Source organism: Microcaecilia unicolor, chromosome 5 (assembly GCF_901765095.1).
Source record: "Microcaecilia unicolor chromosome 5, aMicUni1.1, whole genome shotgun sequence".
Lineage (NCBI taxonomy): Eukaryota > Metazoa > Chordata > Amphibia > Gymnophiona > Siphonopidae > Microcaecilia > Microcaecilia unicolor.
Window position 1 is genome coordinate 158,938,088 of NC_044035.1, and position 24,155 is coordinate 158,962,242.

Genomic DNA, 24,155 nt, shown 5'->3' on the forward strand with positions numbered 1-24,155 from the left:
TTGATCCATATTTCAGTTACCTGTTATTGTTTGCCAATTGCACATTTTTGTCCACTGTTCCAAGTTCTGAGAATAAACACAATTGTTTGTTTGTTATGCCTGTCTGGACTGATAAAGAATCCTGGTGGTTTGTGTGTTGGGTCTGTGAGTGCTTTCTGGGAGACAACTGGGAGTCTGGCCCCAGTAACCTAGACATCACTGGGGATAATTTGAGAGTGGGAGACTTGCCCAGAGGCAGTTGTGATGCAATCGGTAGAAGCAGGGTGTTAGTTTGGAGCACGAGCAGCAGGTGCAGGCAGACCTGAGCTGTGCTGGGGATAGACCCTCTAAGTGGCTGTGGGGTAACCCCAAGCGGGTGGATAGACATTTTGTCATAGATCCACATTGGAAAGAATAATCCAAATCATAGTTGCCTGATGCTAGGGTCCACCATGGAGGGGGGGGGGGGGGGGGGGGTCTTAGTTCATGTTACTACGCACACTTAGGCACTGCCTTATCCAATGTCTGTCTATATTAATGTGACTCAGCTGATAATTCAGAAGTCAATGAAGATACATGGATGCATTCATTAATAAAAACTAGAACTAAGGGTAAGAATTCACTCCTTTTGTAGTGCACTTTTTACTGCTCTCTAAATTCCAATTTCAAAAACCTTTGGTGGTTTCATCGCTGACCTTTACTTTTCTCACTTCTATTTACAGAGACCAAAATACTTCAGGATTAGATGTTTAGTCTAAAAGAAGTGTATGAACTCTGAGGTATAGTGAAGATACTCACCTGTAGCAGGTATTCTCCAAGGACAGAAGGCTTCATATTCTCCTGTGTGGGGTAGACGCCGATCCGTGTCGTCCGGTCCGGCATTTATACCAAAAGTAAAAACCAGAGCTTTAGTGAAGCGCAAGCCGCGCTCCACTGCTCATGTGCGTGTGCCTTCCTACCTGCCGTTCGAACGCGGTCATCTCAGTTTAATTTCAAAGCAAAAGAATAAAAATAACTCCAAGGAGAGGTGGGCGGGATTGTGAGAATATGAAGCCTGCTGTCCTCGGAGAACAGCTGCTACAGGTAAGTATCTTTGCTTTCTCTGAGGACAAGCAGGCTTGCATATTCTCACGTGTGGGGGAATCCCTAGCATCCAGGCTCACCCAAAACAACAAATATTGGTCAACTGGGTCTCGCAACAGTGAGGACATTGCACAGATTAACCTGAAACTATATACAATCCCTAGCATCCAGGCTCACCCAAAACAACAAATATTGGTCAACTGGGTCTCGCAACAGTGAGGACATTGCACAGATTAACCTGAAACTATATACAATCTGAATGAGAGTGCAGCATGGAACAAAAGAAAACGGGCATAGGAGGGTAGAGTTGGATTCTAGACCCCAAACTGATTTTGCAACACTAACTGCCCAGGAGACAAAGAACAGCGAAGACTTGTTTCTTCTGTTTTTTGCATCATAACACTGACTGCCCAAACAGACTGTCGCTTCGGGTATTCTGCTCAAGGCAGTAGTGTGATGTGAATGTGTGGACTGAAGACAGCGTTGCAGTCTTGCAAATTTCCTCAATGAAGGCTGACCTCAAGTGGGCTACTGACACAGTCATGGCTCTGACATTATAAGCCATGATATGACCCTTCAAGGTCAGCCCAGGCTGGGCATAAGTGAAGGAAACGCAATCTGCCAGCCAAATTGAGATGGTGCGTTTCCCGATGGCAACTCCCATCCTGTTGGGATCAAAAGAAATAAAAAGCTGGGTGGACCATCTGTGGGGCCTTGTCCGCTCCATGTAGTAGGCCAATTCTCTCTTGCAGTCCAAGGTGTGCACGAGGTTGGGGAAGACAATTGACTGGTTCAGATGGAACTCAGACACCAACTTCGGCAGGAATTTAGGGTGCATGCAGAGGACTACTCTGTTGTGATGAAACTTAGTATAAGGTGCATCCACTACTAAGGCCTGAAGCTCACTGACCCTAACAGCTGAAGTAACAGCCACCAAGAAAACAACCTTCCAGTCAAAAACTTCAGATGGCAGGAATTCAGTGGCTCAAAAGGAGCTTTCATCAGCTGGGTGAGTATGACATTGAGATCCCATGACACTGGCGGAGGTTTGACAGGGGGCTTTGATAAAAGCAAACCTCTCATGAAGCGAACAACTAAAGGCTGTCCAGAGATGGGCTTACCTTCTACAAGTCGATAAGCACTAATTGCACTAAGGTGAACCCTTACTGAGTTGGTCTTGAGACCAGACTCTGACAAGTGTAGAAGTTATTCAAGCAGGGTCTGTATAGGACAAGTAAGGGGATCTAGGGCCCTGCTCTCACACTAGACGGCAAACCTCTTAGTGGAATCTTTCCTGGAAGCCAGCAAAACCCGGGAAACACCCTCCGAAAGACCCAAGAAGCAAATTCTAGGCTGTCAACATCCAAGCTGTGACAGTCAGACACTGGAGGTTGGAATGTAGAAGTGACCCTTTGTCCTAAACACTCCAATCTCCACGATTCTTCAGAACATAATTTCAGAAGAGGGAACCATATCTGCAGCGACCAATACGGAACGATCAGAATCGTGGTTCCGTGGTCTTGCTTGAGTTTCAACAAAGTGTTTCCCATTAAAGGTATGGAAGGATACAGAAGACCTGTCCCCCCAATTGAGAAGGAAGTCATCCGACACTAGCGTGTCATGGGTCTGAAGCCTGGAACAGAACTGAGGGACCTTGTGGTTGACCTGAGTGGCAAAAAGATCCACCGAGGAGGTGCCCCACGCTCGGAAGATCTTGCGGATTATGCCCATGTTGAGAGACCACTCGTGAGGTCGCACTATCCCGCTCAGTCTGTCAGCCAGAGTGTTGTTTGCGCCCACAAGATAGGTGGCTCGAAGAAACATGCATCCAGACAGCCTCCTGACACAGAGGGCGAGATCTGTTGCCCCCTTCTTGTTCGTATAATACAATGCAACCTGGTTGTCTGTTTGGATGAGAACAATTTTGTAAGATAGCCGATCTCTGAAAGCCTTTAGAGCATTCCAGATTGCCCAGAGATTAATCTGAAGATTTGTTTCCTGAGAGGACCAATCTCCTTGAGTGTGAAGCCCATCTACATGAGCTCCCCATCCTAGGAGAGACACATCCATCATCAGCACTTTTTACGGCTGAGGAATTTGGAATGGAAGTTCCAATGTCAGATAGGATCAAATGGTCCACCACTGAAGGGAGCATACAAGCTCCGGGGACATTCTGAAATCTTCCAGACTTCCTGTAGCTTGATACCACTGAGAAGTTTGGGTCCATTGAGCTGATCTCATGTGACAAAAATGTCATGGGTGTAACGTACACTGTGGAAGCCATGTGCCTCAACAACCTCACCATCTACCGAGCTGTGACCTGCTGAGAGGCTGAAACCTTGGATGCGAGTTCAGCTAGATTGTCTGCTCTCGTGTCCGGGAGGAAGGCTCGAACCATATGAGTATCGAGCAGGGCTCTGATGAACTCCAATCTCTGAACAGGGCGAAGATGTGACTTGGGGTAGTTTAAAATGAACCCCAGTAGCTCAAGCACCAGAATAGTCATGCGCATGGACTCCTAAGCTCCGTCCGGAGAGGTGCTCTTCACCAGCCAATCGTCTAGATACAGGAACAGGTGGACTTCCAGTCTGCATAACGATACTGCAACTACCGCTAGACATTTGGTGAAGACCATGGGTGCTGATGTGAAGCAAAAAGGCAACACTTGATACTGAAAGTGATGTGTTCCCAGCCGAAAATGAAGATACTTCCGGTGGGCTGGAAATATCAGGATGCGAGTATATGCATCCTTTAAGTCCAGAGAGCATAGCCAATCGTCTTTCTGAATCATTGGGAGAAGGGTGCCAAGGGAAATCATCCTGAACTTTTCTCAGACTAGTAACTTGCTCAGGGCCCTTAGGTCTTGGATGGGATGCATCCCCCCTATTTACTGCTGCACAAGGAAGTACCTGGAATAGAATCCCTGCCATTCTTCCCCTGGAGGAACAGGTTCGACTGCATGGGCCTTCAGAAGAGAGTCCTCTCAAGTACCTGCCCGTGCTGAGAGCTGAATGAATGAGCTCTCGGTGGGCAATCTAGAGGTTTGAAATGCCAATTGAGGGTGTACCCTAGGATGGACTGTTTGAAGAACCCACCGGTCGGAGGTTATAAGAGGCCGGGATGGATACTTTTACTGTGGCTATGCTCTGCTGGAGCCAGTCAAACGTCCATCCCTTGCTTTGCCTGGGGAGCAGCAGGGGTCTTAGGTACATGCTGTTGACATGAACGAGTGCGCTGGGGCTAGCCGAGTAGGCTGACGAGTCGCAGGATTGTACCTACGACTAGGATAGTGGTAGGAACTGTTTCTTGGCTTGCCAAAAGTCCTCCTAGCGGAGGAAGTAGATGAAGAAGGCATCCGGCGGGAGACAGAAGAGATTGTATCAGTGTGTTTCACAATTTGGTCGGCGATCTCCTCAACCTTTTCTCAAAAAGATTATCCCCCCCCCCCCCAAAGGGGCATCGGCCAACCTCTGCTGAACAGAATGTTCCAAGCCAGAAACATGCAGCCATGAGAGTCTGCGTATTAGCAGAGATCCTGGATGCCACATCAAGTGTCATAAGTGCCTCTGGCCAAGAACTTTCGACATGCCTTCTTATGCTTGACCAACTGGTGAAAAGACTCGATGTGCTCCGGAGGGAGTGCATCCATCATGTTTTGCAAATAGACACTCATGAAGAGCTGATAGATTGTATACGGGAGATGAGCATTGAAGCCTGGTACATCTTCCTCCCAAAGGAATCCAGAGTTCTAGCTTCTCTGTCTGGGGGCACCGAGGCATAGTCCCTAGTACTCCTGACTCTTCTGAGAGCGGACTCCACCACCATAGAATTGTGAGTCAACTGAGGCCTAACAAAACCAGATTCACTGTGGATCTGATACTGGGTATCAATCTTCTTGGGCGTGACAGGGACCAACAGAGGGGACTCCCAGTTCCTGACAAGGACTTTCTTGAGTACTTCACAGAGAGGGGCAATCACAGCCTCCTTAGGAGGAGATGTGTAGTCCAGGACTTCGAGTATCTTGGCCCTGGGATCATCCTCCACTTCCAAAGGAAATGAAATGGCATCAGCCATTTCCTTAACAAAAGATGGCAATGAAAGGCTCTCCGGAAGAGACTGTCTCCTTTCAGGTGGAGGGGAGGGTTCAGAGGGGATCCCATATGACTCATCTGAGGAAAAGTATCTGGGATCCTCCTCTGAATCCCATGAGCACTCCTCTTTGGTGTCAGACAGTATCTCCTTTTGGGACTGCCGAGACAGAGCCTGCCTTGATGATGAGAAACTGTGGTCCTCGAGAGTGGCGTCAAGAAGTCGGCTCCAGCGAAGCTTCCTCCACCAGTGTTGAGGGGGTGCTGGCTTGGGTGGCAGTTGATGCCGGTGCAGCAAGTGGCGCCGGATGCTGCACCGCAAGCTGAGGGCCAGGTGGGGCCACAGCAGGAGGTATGGTAGGCGCAAGCATCCCAGATATCAATGCACACTGCTGCATGAGGCCATCCAGCAGCTCTGGGAGCAAGGCCTGGATTTGCTCATCGAAGGATGACATCGGGAAAAGCTGGGGTGCCAGTTGAGGCGCAGGTTGCAGAATCGCTGGTGTCAACACAGGAGCGGGATCTCGGCTGCTTGCAGACAGGCACATCCGCACCTCTTGTATGGATGGGGAGCGATTCTCTCAGCATTGACACTTCTCGGGTGCCGAATCCTTCGACGCCCCAGAGCTCCCGGCACCATGTGTTGAGGGTGATCGATGATGATGCTTCTTGGCCTTCACCCGAAGAGTGTCACCAAGACTCCTCGATGCTGACAAGGAAGACGTTGAATCCTCAAGTCGCCTCGGGGTCGGGTCTGACGATGGATGGTCCCAAGGCCCTGCATAGCAGAAGGTCTCGAGATAGGTGGAGGCCTACTCGATGCCTCACTGCTTCCAGTGTCTAAGGGTCTAGAAGTAGCCATGCTTACCAATGCTCCCGATGCCAGTGCAGATGTTGACGCCTCCAACCTCGATGCTGATGTTGACATCGAAGAACCAGACTTGGCTCCAAAAATCTTCTCAGGTTGAGCATCTCAGGAAAGCAGAATCCTCTTCTTCATATGAAGACAGAGAAAACACTGTGAGCAGGGCCATGGTCAGGCCCAAGACACTGCAGACACCAAGAATAAGTGTCCTTCCCCGAGATAGTCTGATTGCACCGGGTATAGCGCTTGAGGCCACTGGGAATCTTTGTGGACATGGATGGGAAAACTTCCGCGGCTAAATCAACGACGATAGTGACTGAAAAAGGGGCAAGGCATGGAGAAAAAGGAAAGGACCCAGCAGAAGTCAGGGCCTAAAAGCAGCTCGGTGACGACGAAAAAATAAAAGTAAACTTAAAACCGGGCAAAATGGACTACGAAAATAAAGGAAGGGTAAAAAGAAGATTCCTACAAGAGGAGCCAAAAAGAAAAAAAACAAGAACAAAAAATGTCAGAAGGCACAAAAAGAATGCTCTTAAACCAGACGTGTGAGGAGACGACAAAAACAACACCTACTTCTCACGTTGAATAAAAGACATCGAGGAGACCACGTTTGCGCGATGTGCAGGAACGCGCGCCACAAAAGCTCTATATTTAGCTTTGGCAAAATGCAGGACTGGGTGATGCAGATCGGTATCGCCCACTTGTGAGAATATAGAGCCTGTTTGTCCTCGGAGAATATTCATACACCTTTCTGACTCCACGTGCTATTTTCTTTAAATTAGTCCCCTTATTCTATCTAATGCCTGTTAGTCTATTTTATCTTTCTATATGTTCCTCCTCCTCTTACACCGAATGCTATTCTTAAGACGTTTTATTGTGTATAGTGCTGACATTGTAAGTAGCATATTATCCACGAAAGCCTAATCTGTTCAAATTTTTTTAATTTATTGATGGTTGGAACTGAGAGTACTTGTATATGTGGAGAAAAGCATCTCAGCAGAACTACTAATTCACAAAGGAATCCCTTTGGTATACTGCTACATCATAGGTCAAAATCTACATCTTAAATGTTCATGTAAATTCTCATATTCCCATCATCTTCCTTTTATTAATCAACGCATACAGTGTCCATATCCAAAATGTAAAAAGCAAGAGTACTTAGCTTGTAATCCAATCAGGACTCCCAATTCCCTAATTCTTCTGAAGGCATCTTCAGGCTATTACATGAAGGATGCTAATGACTTCCTCCTAACCATCAGAAGATGCCTTCAGAAGAGCTGGGGAATTGGGAGTCCCAATCAGTGGGGTTCCTAGGGGGGGCGGACACCCGGGTGCACGCCTCTGCGGGAGGGGGGGGGTGCCGCAGCACGCGCCTGCTGAGAGTTCCCTGACTTCGCGCGTTCGCTGCAGCTCCCTCTGACCCGGAACAGGAAGTAACCTGTTCCAGGGCAGAGGGAGCTGCAGCGAACGCGCTAAGTCAGCGAACTCAGAGCAGGCGCGCGCCGCGGCACCTCCCAGCGGCGTGCACCCGGGGCGGACCGCCCCCCCCCCCCTTGGTACGCCACTGGTCCCAATTGGATTACAAGCTAAGTACTCTTGCTTTTTACATTTTGGATATTGGACATGGACAATATATACTTTGATTAATAAAAGGAAGGTGATGGGAATATGAGAATTTACATGAACATTTAAGAAGTGGAGTTGTTTATGACCTATAATGTGGAAGTATACCAAAGGGGTTCCTTTGTGAATTAATATTTATGCTGAGGTCTTTTTCTCCATATGCAATTTTTTTTAACAGATTAGATTTTTGTGGATAAGATTTTGTTTTCCTTTTCTGAACCCTTTAGTGGTTTTTTGTTTGTTTAGTGGGTATTATGCCATAATATGCACTACTATATGAAAACTTTTTTTTCCTGCTAAAGTTGTTTATTGCCAATGTCAAGAGTGTTCTTGCTATACACCACCTTGGGTGAATTTCTTCATAAAGGTAGTAAATAAATCCTAATATATAGGCTGCCTCTTGACACCCCCTGTGGGAAAACTACTCAGTTTCAATCTAGCAGCCACTTTAAATCCTCTTTTTAAACCCTTTAAATCCATTTAAAATATGTATCTCTTTACAGTCATTTATGAAATCTTTTCAAAACCACCGTGCTTTGCTTTAAAGCAGCCTGTTGCAGGGCAGTGCATCTTACTAAAAATGTGAATCACTTCTCAGTCTTGCTGAATGGGCACACGCTTTACAGATGGCTTTTAGTTACTGCTTCTGTAAACAAACATATCCTGGTACCAAGAACAGACTGGTTCAGATGAAAGGATCCCGTTTGTCAGACACCGCTGCAGTAATGTGTGCCAGCACACAAAATGAATACCTCGCAACAGGAAATTTACCTGAGGGAGTGCTCCATAATTCCAGATATAACCCTTGTGAGGAAACACATTTGCAACATAGCGCAGCTTCCCTTTCTTTATATCTTGCTTAATTGGGTTGAGAGGATCTTTTGTGTTTATCTGCAAAGACAAAAACATTTAGTGATTTTTAAAAACAGACACACTTTATGGACCATTTATACCGAGGTATGAGCTTTCCAGGAGAAGACTCCATTCAGTTTATCAGATGCTTTGTGAAAAAGAAGATGTTCAATGCAAAACCTGTGATTTTGACTTACAATTATAGAAGTTGCTTAAAAATGTTACATACGAGCATAAGTGCTATGCTGGGTCAGAACAATGGTGCATCAAACACAGGATCCTCTCTCAGAAACGAGGCTAATCTAAGTCACTTGGAAATACATGGCACATCATGAATTTGGCATTCATTCCCAATAAGAATGTGCATAGGCAAAATATTTTAGGCTTGTTTTCAGATTCCTCTTCCCCTTCTTCCCTGTTTGCATTTCAAACAATTGTTTTAATAAAAAAAAAAAAAACCCAAAAAGTTTAACTTGCATTAGAACTTTGAACACACAATTGACTATGTGCACTGGATTTGAGATGCTGTAACTGAATGAAAACTAACATGCTTCCCTGATTCTGGGTTGCTCGCTCCCAGAGATTGGGATCTTTAAGCCTATCTAATAATTTTTAAATGAATCTGTCTTTCAGAAACTTGTTCTGTCTTTTTGAAGTCAGTAAAGCACTAGCTTTGACCACATTTTCTGGCAACAGAAATTTAACTGTGCAATTATTTAGTGTGTGTGTGGGGGGGGGGGGGGGGGGGGGGGGGAGGAGAGAGAAACAACAACAAAAAACCCACTTTCTTAAATTTGTTTCAAATCTGCCACCAGTAACTTTCACGACAGTGGAGTGCCGCAGGGATCTGTATTGCGACCAGTGCTATTTAACATATTTATAAATGATAAGGAAATCGGAACGAGTGAGGTGATTAAATTTGCAGATAACGCAAAACTATTCAAGGTTGTTAAAACACATGCGGACTGTGAAATATTGCAGGAAGACCTTAGGAAGTTGGAAGACTGGGCATCCAAATGGCAGATTAAATTTAATGTGGACAAATGAAAGGTGATACACATTAGAAAGAATAATCCGAATCACAGTTACCTGATGCTAGGGTCCACCTTGGGAATCAGCACCCAAGAAAAAGATCCAGGTGTCGTTGAAGATAACACACTGAAATCTTCTGCTCAGTGTGCAGCGGCAGCCACAAAAAGCAAACAGGATGCTAGGAATTATTAGGAATGGGATGGTGAGTAAGACTACTCTATAATGCCTTTGTATCACTCCATGGTACGATCGCACCTTGAGTACTGAATTCAGTTCTGGTTGTCGCAAGTCAAAAAAGATATAGCAGAATTAGAAAAGGTTCAAAGATGAAAAACCAAAACAATAAAGGGGATGAACCCCTCTCGTATGAGGAAAGGCTAAAGAGGTTAGGGCTCTTCAGCTTCGAAAAGAGTTGAATGAGGGGAGGTATGATTGATGTCTACAAAATCCTGAGTGGTGTAGAACGAGTAGAAGTAAATCGATATTTTTTAGTTGTTCCAAAAGTATAAAGACTAGAGGACACTTAAGGAAATTACATGAAAATACTTTTAAAACAAATAGGAGGAAATATTTTTTCACTTAAATAGTTAAGCTCTGGAACTCTTTGCCAGAGGATGTGGTAACAGCGGTTAGCATATGTGGGTTTAAAAAAGGTTTGGACAATTTCCTGGAGGAAAAGTCCATGGGAAGCAACTGCTTGCCCTGGGATTTGTAGTATGGAGTGTTGCCACAATTTGGGTTTCTGCCAGGTACTTGTGACCTGGCTTGGCCACTGTTTGGAAAACAGGATACTAGGCTAGATGGACCATTGGTCTGATCCAGTATGGCTACTCTTACGTTTTTATGACATGTTCCCTAGTTCTAGTGTTATTTGAATGGGTAGATTGTAGATTCTGTTCCCTATTAAACTGTTCCTCCTCATTCATGATTTCATAAACTACTGTCTTATCTCCAGTCTCGGAAGTCTCTTCACCAATCTGGAGAGCCTTATCTACTTAGCCTATCTTCACAAAGTAGCCATACTATCGCTTATCCTTTTTTGCTGCTCTTTTCTAGTTCTCCTGTATCCTTTTTAAAATGTTACAACCAGAAATTGTTTTTGCAATACTCAAGATGTGGTTGCATCAAAGCTATACAGAGGAATATTTTCAGTTTTTTTTGTTCCTGTCTCAATAATTCCTAACTACTTGCCCAATATTCAAAGCAATTTAAGCTGGCAGGAAAGGCTCCTGCTCATTTAAATCGCTTGGGGCTGCACAACCACCGATATTTTGTGCCATTCAACCAAGCAGTGTTGCTGAACATCAGCTCTGACTGGCCATGTTTGAAGTGGGCAGGTCAGGGGTGGTACAGGAGGTGGAGTTGGAGAGGAGCTGGCAGTTATGCGGGTGCTGTTAATATTTGAAGCTGTCCTAAATTGTAAGCCATGTGGGTTCCAGTACTGGGACCTGCATAATTTATAAAATTGTGTTCAGCCCCTCCGATCACTCCTCCCACACCTTTCTGGAACGTCCCCTCCTCTTCCTTCCGATCCCCCCTACACCAACCTGATCTACCCTTCTCCCTGGCAAAGATAGAGCTCCTTTTCCACCACCTGGGTCAATCTCTAAGATTTATAGTGGTCCAGTGGGGGAAGGAGTGAACAGTTAGCCCTGGATATTCAATACCAGTGCCCAAACATAACCCAGCATTTAACTGGCAACAGTCAGCCTTTTCTTTTTTTTTTCAGGCTGATCGCTGCCGGCTGAATATCAGTCAATATATGCTTTCCTGCACAATAAGCTGTGCATTTTCTAAGATTTCAAGGTCCTTTTCTCCCAGTGGTGACACCAACAAAGAATCTAGCATTGTAAACATTTACATTACATTTTCTTATATGTATTACTTGTATTTGTCCACATTAAAATGTAATCTGCTATTTAAATACCCAGGTTCTCAGTCTCACAAGATCTGCAGTTCCTCACAACATGCTTATGTCTCAACTAATTTGAATAATTTTGTACACAGACAGGTTCCCCCCCTCTCCCAATCAATTCACTCACTGCTCCCTTTTCCAGATCACTAATGAATCTGTCAAACACTGATCCCAGTGCAGATCCATGGGGCACTCCACAACTTACTTCTCTGTAATAGGACCATTTCCTAAGGAATGCCTCATGAAGGACTTTATTACATGCCTTCTGAAAACAGATATACTGCACTGACAGTCTTAACCTTGTCTACATACTTGCACATATCTACTGCCAAAATGTTACTGCAAATATGGTAGCGAGCTGCCATTTGGTTTTATGACTGAAAAGGGCAGCCATCAGATCTGAAAATTTTTGAAACACTGCACACCCTTTCTGTACTAACAGACTGCACATCCCTAAAACATTCTTATGATCTTTTAGGTGAACAGTAGCATTCCATGTCATGCAGAAAGGCAGCAAATTCCTGCAGCCATCCACAGGGAGTGGGGAGCCTCAACCACATTTCAATGTCTTTAGTAATAATGTTATGCATCGTCTCTTATTTTGAGCATACCATCTTTACAGCAGTACGCCCATCTCAGACTGGCAACCCATTTTTCTAGCATTCCATTAAGCAAGGTTTTGTTTTAAGCAATTTTATTTCGCATGAATATTTGCTCAATTAAAACAAGTTACAACTTTAGACTATCTACGGTTCTCCACCTCCATGATGCTTAGGTAAGAAATGGTCATCTCTTCTTTGGGCCACTGTGTGTCAGTATTGCCACTTCAAGAATGTTGCCAATGAACCTGCACACTCAACGTTTAAAGGCCAAGCATAACTACACAAGTTTTGAACAGTTTGTTCTCATCAATGCAGCGCATCTCAGGAGACCTAAGAACAGAGCAGAATCGTAGCAGCATGCCTTATATTAATGTCAATCAACAAAAAGGTCAGCCACATTACCGATTCTACATTTTGCAGCCAAGTTAGATCTGCCAAGTCTGTTGTAATGCCTGCTTTAGTATAACTAATTATTTCTGTACCTGGATCAAAATCTTAACGGGTTTGAATTTAAAAAGCACACATACCTTTGCAGGTCAAACAGACATGTTAATCTTTGGTAATAAAATCCTGATCACTAAAAGGCCTTTTATTTGAAGATGATCTATTTACAGTGGCACAGGCCATCCGTGAAATACATCTGAAAGCTAAAATGATAAATTATTTAACAAAATGAAAACATAGCTAAATGCAGTTACCTCCATCTTTGCATTTGTCCATCGGGGTACTTCCACCACCATGTTAAATACATTCTGAAACACAAAACAAAGTCAAAATTGCAACCTTGAAGAGGGATCCACAAATGCTTTCCACAGTATCTTGGAAGAGTAACAATAGTTAGTGCAATGAGCTGAGAACCAGGAAGCCATGGTTCTAATCCCAGCAACACTCCTTGTGACCCCTTGTGCCTCGGGTACAAAATTTGCCTTCCAATGAAAGGAACATTTCTAATGCACATGAATGTAACCTGCCTTGACGTGCTACTAAAAAGGTGTGAGCCAAAGTCCTAAATTCCCCCCCCCCCTAAAAAAAATCTGATCAGGAGTACAGTAGTATCCCCTTTGCTTAAAGACCAAATGTGTATGCACCAGAATTAGTCAATGCCTGTTTAAATGAAAAATCTGCTACTGGTACCATGGATAAATAGCCCTTACCAGCTACCTGGTCTGGCTGATGAAGCTCCTGAGGAGTGCTTATTATACTGCCTTTTCTGGAAGGCTTCTCCATGTCTATAGCTAGAAGTGTGATCACAATCAGGCCCCTTCCCAACAGAATAATATTCTAGGGTAGGATGCTGCCTGATCTAGGGAGTCTGAGGATGCTGCTGCTGATGAATACTTATAGCCCGCATCTCTCCCTAAATTTATGTTCAGAGCAGGTTAACAGCTATCACAAGAAATGGACAACATCCGCCTAGAACTACAATGATAAATAAGTTAAACAAAAATACTATAATTCACAACAAAAATTTTAAACACAGATACAATTTCAGCTGCTTATGAAAATGAATAAGGAGAACATAATTAACTTCTACTGGGAGTAAATTCCAAAGCTTTACTGTTTGAAATTTCAAAGCCTTCTGAAAACTTTTCAGTTTGACACTTCTGAAAGAAGGAAATTGTAGCATGAGATAAGTAGAAGTTCATTGATCTTACCCAACAAGTTGATTAATGTCAGATCAATTGAACAAGGACCCTCTAAAAATTTTTAAACTGTCCACGCTTTCATCGGGAACCAATGCAGATCACATCAATAACGGAGACACATAGTCAAAATTGGCTTTACAAAAGGTAAGTATAGCTGCTGTGTTCTGAATCAACTGCAATCTCTGTAATATGCAATCTGCTACGATATGGCGACTTAGCCAGGGTCAAAAGAGGGACAATGCCACAGGGAGGAAAATGCCCAATTCTGTCCCTTGTGGTGCTTATGAGAAAGGGACCAAGTAAGGTGCTCCAAGTTTTATGTGGAGTGCATTACTCCAAGTTCTAGTATAGTAGGGAAACTACCAAAAAATCCTCCTATTCGATTCCTGCATCATAGTTAAAGTGCTCAGAGAAACTAAGAACTATTATAGCTCCATGTTTCCCAGAAAGTAATCTGTTCATCTATACCAACTGAAATCCTGTTAGCTAGATAACTGCAATTCGTAGTTACAGAGAGTAGATTTTTTTTTTTTTGAGATTGTTGCACTGAGAGCCACACTATCAGATTGACTTAAGACTAGACCACCAGACAGTACCCCTGAGTAACTGGTTACAGGTAAAAAGAATTTCAGTTATGCATCACTGTTAAACACTTCCCAAGAGTCTAAATCTGCAAAATAGAAATTCAACAGGCTACAAAGGGACTGATATGCTAAGTATGTTCCCCCCCCTTAAAGACAGAAAATAGGAAAATCATTAGTCTGTTAGATTTATAGAGAACCAACACACACACAAAAAGACACCTGTAAAAAGAGTGCCGATGGCTGATTCCATTATTTTTGCAAAACAAAAATCAGCTCTTGAGCACCAGAGAGTGAAACAGCTTCTGAAATTACTCTTTGGCCAATGCACAGAAGCATCACCAAAGTTACAACTAGAGATGTGCATTTATTAAAACAATATAGAAAATTATGACATTTCCCATCATTATATGTCATTTTTAACCCAAAACAAAGGGGAAAATCCCACAAAACAATACAAATTTGTTTTCCCACCAAAAGAAAAAAAAATGTGAGAGAGAAAATTATTGGTGTCTCTGTACCCCTAGTTACAACATACCTAAGCTGAGCTAAGAAAAAAAAGAGAAAAAGCATAGCTAAATTGTTAATGCAGCTTGGCTGTGTTGTAACTAGGGTTTTTTGCTCCTTGCTTTCTCAAGTAGCACTAACAGAAAGCTCAAAATATTAGCTTGACTATTATTTTGGCTTTATTTTTATTTCTTGTTTAATGTTATTCACAGATATAAATTTCTCTGGGATACAGAAGAGAACAACAATTTATATAGTGAGGATGCAGAATTTGCATGTAAAATACAAGCCTGCACACCCAGTGTCTTTAGTTCCAACATTCATGTCATGATCTGCTTTGGAAACAAAAAAGCGAGGACAGATGTTGAGGAAATCCAAACAACTTTATTAATAATCAGAAGACGACCCGACACGGCTGTGTTTCAGCATCAAAGCCTGCATCAGGGGTCAAACAAATCTTTTTCGGTTGTTGTTCAATTATAGACCAACAGAAAATATGGTAATGGGACTTCCTTCGAACTCAGAAATTGGGCGGTCAACTATGGAGTGCCTCAACGGCAATACACAGAAATTACGTCAATCGTACAAAAGATGATCTGCTTTGGGCCATAGACTGCTAGTTCATCTGGACACTGACACACATGCACTGAGTCCAACTACTAGCTGTCACCATTGTGCAATGGCTAGTACTCCTTCTCTCAGGAGAAAGGCCATGGAAGTCACTGCTCCAGTATTTGTGTCCAATGAGAATGGCATTTTTTCTGCCGAATATATATAGAATCTCTCGGTTGAAGAACACTTTTGCTTGTATGTAGGCTATCAATATCTAGAAAACATTGTGCATGAGCTCCATGTGACTGCATAATGTGCCAGCAGATTTGAAACAAATGGGTATGGGAGGGGGGGGGGGGGGGGTAGGGAAATGTCCTGCCTTATTACAATTTTAAATATATTTCACATTTTAAACTCAAACACTATAATTTTACAAACTGGTATAGTATTCAGCTCTTTGATTGCATTCAAAAGCTTTTTATTGGCAACTATGGATAAATCATACAATGTCCTCTATTGCTTGCCTATTAAATATATCTTTTAACGTTATGTTACTCATTCTTGCATTGTAAGATTGTAAACTGTAAGAATGCAGTCCATAAAAAATGCTTAAAAAACATATGCAAGTGTTGTTGCTTTAAAAAGTATAAAGTAATAATGTATGCTAACTTCACAGCGGTCTAGAATATTTGATGCGGGCACATCAAATGTGTGTGCCTGAAGCTGTACTGTATAATTACAGGGAAAAGCACAATAGTGCAGAGCTGAAAAGAGGGTATGGTTAGGGCACAGGCCTCAAGTTCTAATCCTGGTTCTAACAAGACACACTGTGATTCTCTGTGGGATACTTTACTTAACTTGTGCCTTGGTCAACCAGTTATAATTAAGCCACATATAGAAGCTGAGTTATAAGGCTGGAATTCCTTTAAAGGGTTCTGATTACAAACCATAATCTTTGATGTTCATGCCACCAGTACAGGACAGGAATGAATTATAGCCTTGTTAAATGTGTTGCTCTCTCTTTTATAAACACGCTTTACCATGGGTGCTTGAAAATCTCAGCTTTCCCATCGAGAACTAGATCCTGAGAAATTCAGTATATTCTCATTCACATCTGCAGGATAATACAAGAACTGTTGATGCCATTCTATTAAATTTAGTCTTTATTCCCCCAAAATGTAGAGCAGGTCAAGCACAATTTTCAATTACTGGGGAATACTACAGCAGTTCTCAATTGTGATAGCTAAAATTTTCAGTCTGTATTAGTACCTTACATGCACAGAGAAGAAATGCAGCCCTTCCAGAATTATTAGATCCTAAAACTCACACCCACCCATGCTGCTTGTGTCCTCCCTCTTAGTGTATGCATAGGAGGCACACCCATGCCTGAGAATTTGAAATGTAGGTTCACAGTCCCTGAAAGTGCCCCTTCCCCTTGCATATTTCCTGTTTTGAAATTGAAAACCATGGGAGGTGGGTTGCAGTGACTGAATACGCATCAGTTTACAGCCTCAGGCTCTCTTCAGCCATCGCTCACACACATTCCACTCTCAAGAACGAACGAAAAGGCGCAGCGGTGACGACCAAGGGGAGGAATGACAACTGAGGAGTTTGCCACAATTCAGAAGATTGTGACATCCAATATATCAGAAAAAGAATCAAATTTATTTTTTATCATTACCTTAGGCTTGCATTTTTAAAGTATCAGTATACAACAGATGTGCCTACTTTGAAATATGCTAGACTGTGTGATGTCAAGGCAAGAATATTTTTTCGGTAGCTGCACCAATGTTAATACATTACATCTTACTCAGAGATCTATATCCAAAACATAGGAATTTAGAAAACAACATATCTATTGCAATGGGCATATCATGGTACAGAAGAGTAACACTGATAAATGGACTACTGTAACTATGTTGGTGGTACAAGTTCAGTATGTTTAGTATTTTGATAAGAGTCGATACTGCTTAACAACTGGTATATGCTACTATTTTCGCTTTCTTTTATTATTTTTACAGATTTTGTTTTTGGTATTGTATTTGATGTTATATTGTATGTACATTTGTAATGCGCCTTGATCATCAGAAGGTGAGGGCTACAATTTATTTTAATAATAATCATAAATTGTTGCATTATCCCAGCACACAAGTTTTATTCAGGTATACATTTTACATTTAAGGGAGACATTATCTAGTGTGGGGGTTTTCTTTCTAAAATCCACATTTTAGATTGAATTCATAAATCACTTAGAGGCCCTTGTATATTAAGCTGCATTAGGTGCTAATGTGCACCTAATGATGCAAAATATGGAGTAGTGTGGGACGTGCTACAGTGTCTCACAGTAATTTTAGAATGTGCCTGTACTAACAGCACACTAAACTTTTTTAGAATTTATTTTGAGGCAGCACATTAAGGCAGTGGGGGCATTCCTGCACTTAGTGCATCTACATTACCAACGCTAACTGGGTTAGCATATGGATAACACGGGAGCACTTACTGCCTCCAAAATAGGCACTGGTAAGTGCTCCCATGATAATTTTAAAAGAGGACCACAAACTAATGGCAACATTAGGACCTGACTACAACAAAAAACAAAGACCAGATATTCACCAAACAGAAGACTTTTCATAAATAGTGCCACCTGAAAACTAAATTATTGCTTGAGGTTGACAAGGAGGAAAAGGTCTCAATCACCAGTCTATTTACTCAATTCTTTTAACTTAAGGAGCCAGATTTAAGGCTGTAGATGACAAATGTAATCATCGAGAACAACCTCCACCATCTCATAAACCATATGCTATGCACAGAGTGATGTTATTCTTTTTCCAGGTTAAGCGCTCTCCCTTGAAAAAGCGACAGCGAAACGGATGTCCATCGGGAATGTCTGAGCTAAAGTTAAGTACCCCATTGCCTTGTTTTTTTTTTAAGCATCACCAGTTATTTGCACAGTTTCCATTGGTTAATTAACGCTTTGTGCACAGTATATGGTTTATGGGACGGTGCTTCTTACCCTTCGCTCAACGGCCGTCATCGAGAGTCCTTGGTACCGAGGAGGACATGGAATCCTCACGTCTCCTCGGGGCCGGGTCTGACAAAGGTTGGTCCCAGGGGGCCTGCATAAAGGAGACCTCGAGGCAGGTGGAGACCCACTCGAAGCCTCATTGCTCCCAGCGCAAGTTGGTCTCTCAGTAGCCATTACCTCTTTCCTCGGTTGATGTTCCTGTCAATGTCGACGCCGCCGACCTCGGTACTGATGTCGAAGGACCGGACTGAGCCCCAAAAAGCTTCTCTTGTTGGGCCTCTCGAGACGCTTGGGTCCGTTTCTTCATACAAAGACAAAAAAGACTACAAGCGGCTGGGCTATGGTCGGGCCCAAGGCACTGGATACACCAGGCATGGGTATCTGTACCTGAGATGGTCCGGTTGCACAGAGTACACTGTTTGAAGCTGCTGGGTGTCTTCAATGACATGGAAGAAAAAACAGCTTCGGCGAAAACAAATGACGTGATTGTGCCAAAGAAGAAAAAGCACAAAAAAGGGAAAAACCTGACCGCGTCAAAAAAGAAAGGAAACTTTAAAGGTGGACAAAAAATAAGAAAACTACAGGAAAACTACTACTTTTTTTTTAAATTATTCTTTTAAAAAAGAAAATAAAAGCAAAAATAAAGCAAAACTCAGTCGCGAAGAATAGTTCTCTTCCTGGGCCTGACGGAGCACAGAGGAAACACTGCTGCACCTAACCGCGGAGAAAAAAGAACTAAAGAGGCGCGCTGCCCGCGCGACAGAACTCTCTGGAATGACTTTGTTTTGATTTTGCTTGCAAAGTTTTTTTGCAGATTCCTGGGCCGCCGTGGACGTCGACCCAACATGTGAGAACAAGCAGCCTGCTTATCCTCAGAGAAATATCAACACGTGCTTCAACCTGCTCAATTCGGGCCCCCAAGACCACAAAATCCAATTTGATCTTGATGTCTGCGAACCAGCTCTGTAAATCTCCTGGTGACACCCCCGCTGGAACACCCCCAGCTGCTGCATACTACTCACAGGAAGCTGCCTCATAATTCTGCTCCTGCACGCCATCCGCAACCCTCTCCACCATCTGATCACACGGAGCTTGTCAGAAAGCCCAACTTCACCGGCGTCTTGCCTTCCACAGAACGGGCCTTCGCAGACATTCTCTCCACTGGCTTGACAAGGGGATCTCCACAACCAACAAGCCACTCGGTTGTGAGGAGGGAAAACGCTATATACACCCACAGGGAGGTGAATTAGCTGGATTCTCCGCAGAGCTCCCACTTTAGGCAGCCATGTATTAGGATGTTGTCTGAAGCTGTATTTTCTTAAACTATACAAAATTAATGCTTTGCTGGTTTGAATATGATTTTGCAAGCCCCTCCGTGTTCCTAAATTCTAGCAAGTTGAATACTAGTCCTATATAAGAATTTGCACCTCCGTCTGGATGCCTGGGTTTGTAACACAGTTCCATTGGTCCACCCTGGGGATGACGTCAAAGGGCGGACCAATGGGAAGTGAGAGAGAAAGGAACCCAGCAGCAGCCACCGGAGGTGAGTAAGCAATGCCCCCCCCCCCCCAGTTCCATGACCTCTCTCCCTCCTTCCACTCCCGTCCGTCCGAGTTCCACAGGCCAACTCCAGTCTGAAGGCCCCCCCCTCCCGTCCGAGTTCCACGCCCCCCCCTCCAATTTCTGCCGCCCAGCGCCTCCCTCCCTCTCTCTCTGTGGCCTCCGAATGCAAGCAGCAAGGGTGCAGGTGCCCCAGCCCTTCGTAAGTGCCAGCTGTTGTTTAAAACGTTTTACCTCCTGCTCCGCCGGCAACAGTGAAGTGCAGCACACATGGACACCGCTTCAGACTACCTTCACTTTCGCTTCTGTTTCAGCTGTTCCTCTGGTCCCACCCTCATTTCCTATTTGCGGAAGGGCGGGACCAGAGGAACAGCTGAAACAGAAGCGAAAGTGAAGGTAGTCTGAAGCGGTGTCCATGTGTGCTGCACTTCACTGTTGCCGGCGGAGCAGGAGGTAAAACGTTTTAAACAACAGCTGGCACTTACGAAGGGCTGGGGCACCCACATATGTCCTGCTTGCACTCGGAGGCCACAGAGAGAGAGGGAGGGAGCCGTGGGCTTGTGGAACTCGGATGGCACGGGACGGGGGGGGGGGGGGGGGGGTCCTGAGACGAGAGAGGGGGAAGGGGTGACTGGAACACAGAGGGGAGGGGGCCTGGAACTCTGAGGATGGAGAGAGGTAGGGAGGGGGCCCTGGAACCTTGCTAACGCCACTCCTTTCTGTTGGAAACGGGCCTCTTTTACTAGTTGAAAATAAGCACTCTTATTCCCCCCTCTCCTTAAAAAAAGAAAGTGAAAGAACAGTTATCTCTGTGATGTGCAAATAGTTTCGGTGGTCCTGCCTAATCCATCTGATTTTTCCTGGCTAGCCTCCAATGAATATGTTTTGAGATATCTGTACAGAATCAGATTCTTAACCTCCATGTATGGAAAAATGCTTCATGTACAGTCACTGGGGTTAAAACTAAAAAGGAACAAGAGGAAGCATGAAGACCACTTAGTACTTGTGTTTTTACCAACAATGACTCCTTTATGACACTACTTTTACTTTTAATTCAAATACATATAATCTGTGTTTGAAGTAAGTATTCAGGAGCAATTCTATGGTACTGCCAAGGTATTAGATGCACACCTTTCATTTACTTTATTTATTGGGATTTATAACCGTCTTTATGAAGAGACTCACCCAAAGTAGTGTACAGTAGGCACAATAACATCAAATTTACAAATTTTATTAATAGCATAACAATAGTAAAACGAACAAGAGACAGAAAGAGAGGAAAGCAGCAAATCCTATAGGACTACCATGAAACAGGATAAAAAATATACACATTTAACAGCACTGACATTCAAATAGAGATATAATATAATGTAAGCATAATAGCGGAATATCTAATAAGCACACAATTAGAACATTCAAATAACATTGCTATGGTACTAATGCTTTTCTACAATACAGCTTACCATATAGCTGAGGGGCCAACTGCAGATATATACATGGGAACAAGATGTGTGGTACAGTCAGTTGGGATAAATAAATGGGTGGCTAAACTAAAGAAAAGATATAAGAAACTATGTTAAAAGTTAACCAAATTGAAAACAAGAACAAGAAAAAGGGCTTTTGCAATGTTACATCTTTTGTGGGGGAAGGTAAAATGGGAAAGACTTTCAATCTTATGAAAAGCTCTGTTTTATGAGGGGCAATTTTGTTTTTGGAAATTTCTTTCTGGGAGTAGACCACTGCTTAGAGAACAGGTCCTCTCTATAGCAACAACTCCACTAATTTAGAGGGCTATAACACCTATGGAAGTCACTAGCCCTACAAATTATTCTGACTACTGCTAATTGCACCACTGCAAATCTTGCTTCTAATGATACAGTACATGTTCCTTGAGCTTCAAACTTTAAGAACAAACCCTACCTAATTGACTCCAAATTGCTCCCTAGATGAACATCAGGCTTATTTTCGAAAGAGATCGCCGGCAATCTTCCGACACAAATCGGGAGATGGCCGGCCATCTCCTAAAACCGGCCAAATCGGTATAATCGAAAGCCGATTTTTGGACACACTCGCCGGCATTCCGTCGCGGAGGCGGCTAAACTTCAAGGGGGCATATCGGCAGGGTAGTGAATGCGGGATGTGGGCATGCTTACGAGATGGCCGGCTTCAGCTGATAATGGAAAAAAGAAAACCGGCGATGACGAGCATTTGGCCGGTTTTACTTGGTCTATTTATTTTAACGACCAAGTCTCAAAAAGATGCCCAAACTGACCACCGGAAGGAATCGGGGATGACCTCCCCATACTCCTCCAGTGGTCACCAACCCCCTCCCACCCAAAAAAAACAAAACTTTAAAACATTTCCTTCCTAGGAGGGGAAGCCAGTCGGCCAGCTCGTAAAAAAAAAAAAAAAAAAGGATCTTGCTGATCAGTTATGTTATGACTTACTTGTTCTGGAGTGCTGTATTTTGTGATACTGTTTTGAGAAATGTTCAAGAAAGACTTCATACAAATTTAAAAAGTCCCTGCCGTTCATTTTCCCTTGTTGGCCGTGCCTGACGTGCACTTCCCTTAATAGCCGTCTTTCTCTTGATGGCCGTCTTTTTCTCCAAAAGTGCACTTCTCTTAATGGCCGGCTTTCTCCCCAAACAGGGAAATCAAAACAGTTTTTGCTCACAGTTTTTTTAGTAGTAACAGTGGGATTTGAATCAGCCACTTCTGCATTACAAGAGCCATGATGTAACCACTTGGCCACAGCTCCACTTACTTGGCTGTCCCTCCCTTTTGATTATACCCCTTCAGGTCTCTCTCAGCCAATCACAGTGCATTAAGCTGTCTGTGAGTGGCTGAGAGAGACCTGGAGGGGTATAATCAAAAGGGAGGGACACCCAAGTAAGTGGAGCTGCGGCCAAGTGGTTACATCACTGGTCTTGTAATGCAGAGGTGGCTGGTTCAAATATCACTGTTACTATAAAAAAAGCAGTGTGCAAAAACATTTGATTTCCCTGTTCAGGGAGAAAGACGGCCATTAAGAGAAGTGCACTTTCGGAGAGAAAGATGGCTATTAAGGGAAGTGCACGTCAGGGACGGCCATCAAGGGAAAATGCACGGCAGGGACTTTTTTCATTTGTATGAAGTCTTTCTTGAACATTTCTCAAAACAGTATCACAAAATACAGCACTCCTGAACAAGTAAGTCATAACATAACTGATCAGCAAGATCTAAACATCCAGAAGTACCAGTGCACTACGAATGCTGGCCCCTCCCACGGCCAAATGCCTTGGATTTGGCCGGGTTTGAGATGGCCAGTTCCAGTTTCCATTATCGCTGAAAAACAAAGTCGGCCATCTCAAACCTGGCGATCTGTGGCATTTGGCCGGCCCCAACCGTATTATCGAAACAAAAGTTGGCCGGCCATCTTTTTCGATAATACGGTTCCGGCCAGCTGTTGCGGCGCCGCCAAAATAGATCGCCGGCGATCGATTTTGCCAGCGCCGTTTGATTATGCCCCTCCATCTCTCCTATCTTTGTGTTTTCTAAAAATGTTAAGAAATCATTTCATGGCTTATTACAATTACTCTTCCATACACTGCATTTTAAAATGAAGTAAAAGTAGGAGAACAAAAACAAACAAAAAAATTACCTTTCATGGAAGTAACACCAACGTTATTATGTATGACACAGTAGAATTACTAGACAAATTACTTACTTGCAGCACGTGTTCTCCATGGACCACATGATAAATTCTTCTAAACTGGTGAAGCTATAAGTCTGAAGGGGAACAGCTTCTTTCTTTCTTTAGTTTTATTAAAGTCTTCTAGAAGCATTGAAGCAACACCACTGTGCATGTGCAGGTCTTCCCAAACTGCACAATTCTATGGGACTTTATTAGGTCATTAAATAGCAGAGTATAAAAGATAAAACTCAGGGGGACTGGGAGGATATGTGAGGACTTGTAGCAGGGGTTATAAGAGTCCGGGATAGATAGTTTTACTGCGGCTATGCTCTGCTAGAGCCAGTCAAAAGCTCGTGTTCTTTGCTTTGCCTGGGGAGCAGCAGGGGACTTAAGTGCATACTGTTGACATGAACGAGTGTGCTGGAGTTCAGCCCAAGTAAGCTGGCGAGCCAAAGAGTTGTACCTACGCCTAGGATACTAATAGGAACTCCTCCTTGGCTTGCCAAAAGTCCTCATAACTGAGGAGGCTGATGCAAAAGGTGCCTGGCGGGAGAAAGAAGAGATGGTTTC

General features: G+C 43.6%; 1 protein-coding gene across 2 annotated transcripts in view; it reads right to left on the reverse strand.

Moving 5' to 3' along the window:
* The window catches only part of PPA1 (inorganic pyrophosphatase 1), a 167,889-nt gene that overhangs the window by 47,368 nt on the left and 96,366 nt on the right, over nt 1–24,155 (reverse strand). For both annotated transcript variants that reach the window (XM_030203501.1, XM_030203502.1), the window contains 2 exons: nt 12,738–12,791; nt 8,410–8,529 (listed from right to left, as the gene is read on the reverse strand). In XM_030203501.1, the coding sequence (XP_030059361.1) occupies nt 8,410–8,529; nt 12,738–12,791 (174 nt within the window). The remainder of the gene's footprint in view (nt 1–8,409; nt 8,530–12,737; nt 12,792–24,155) is intronic.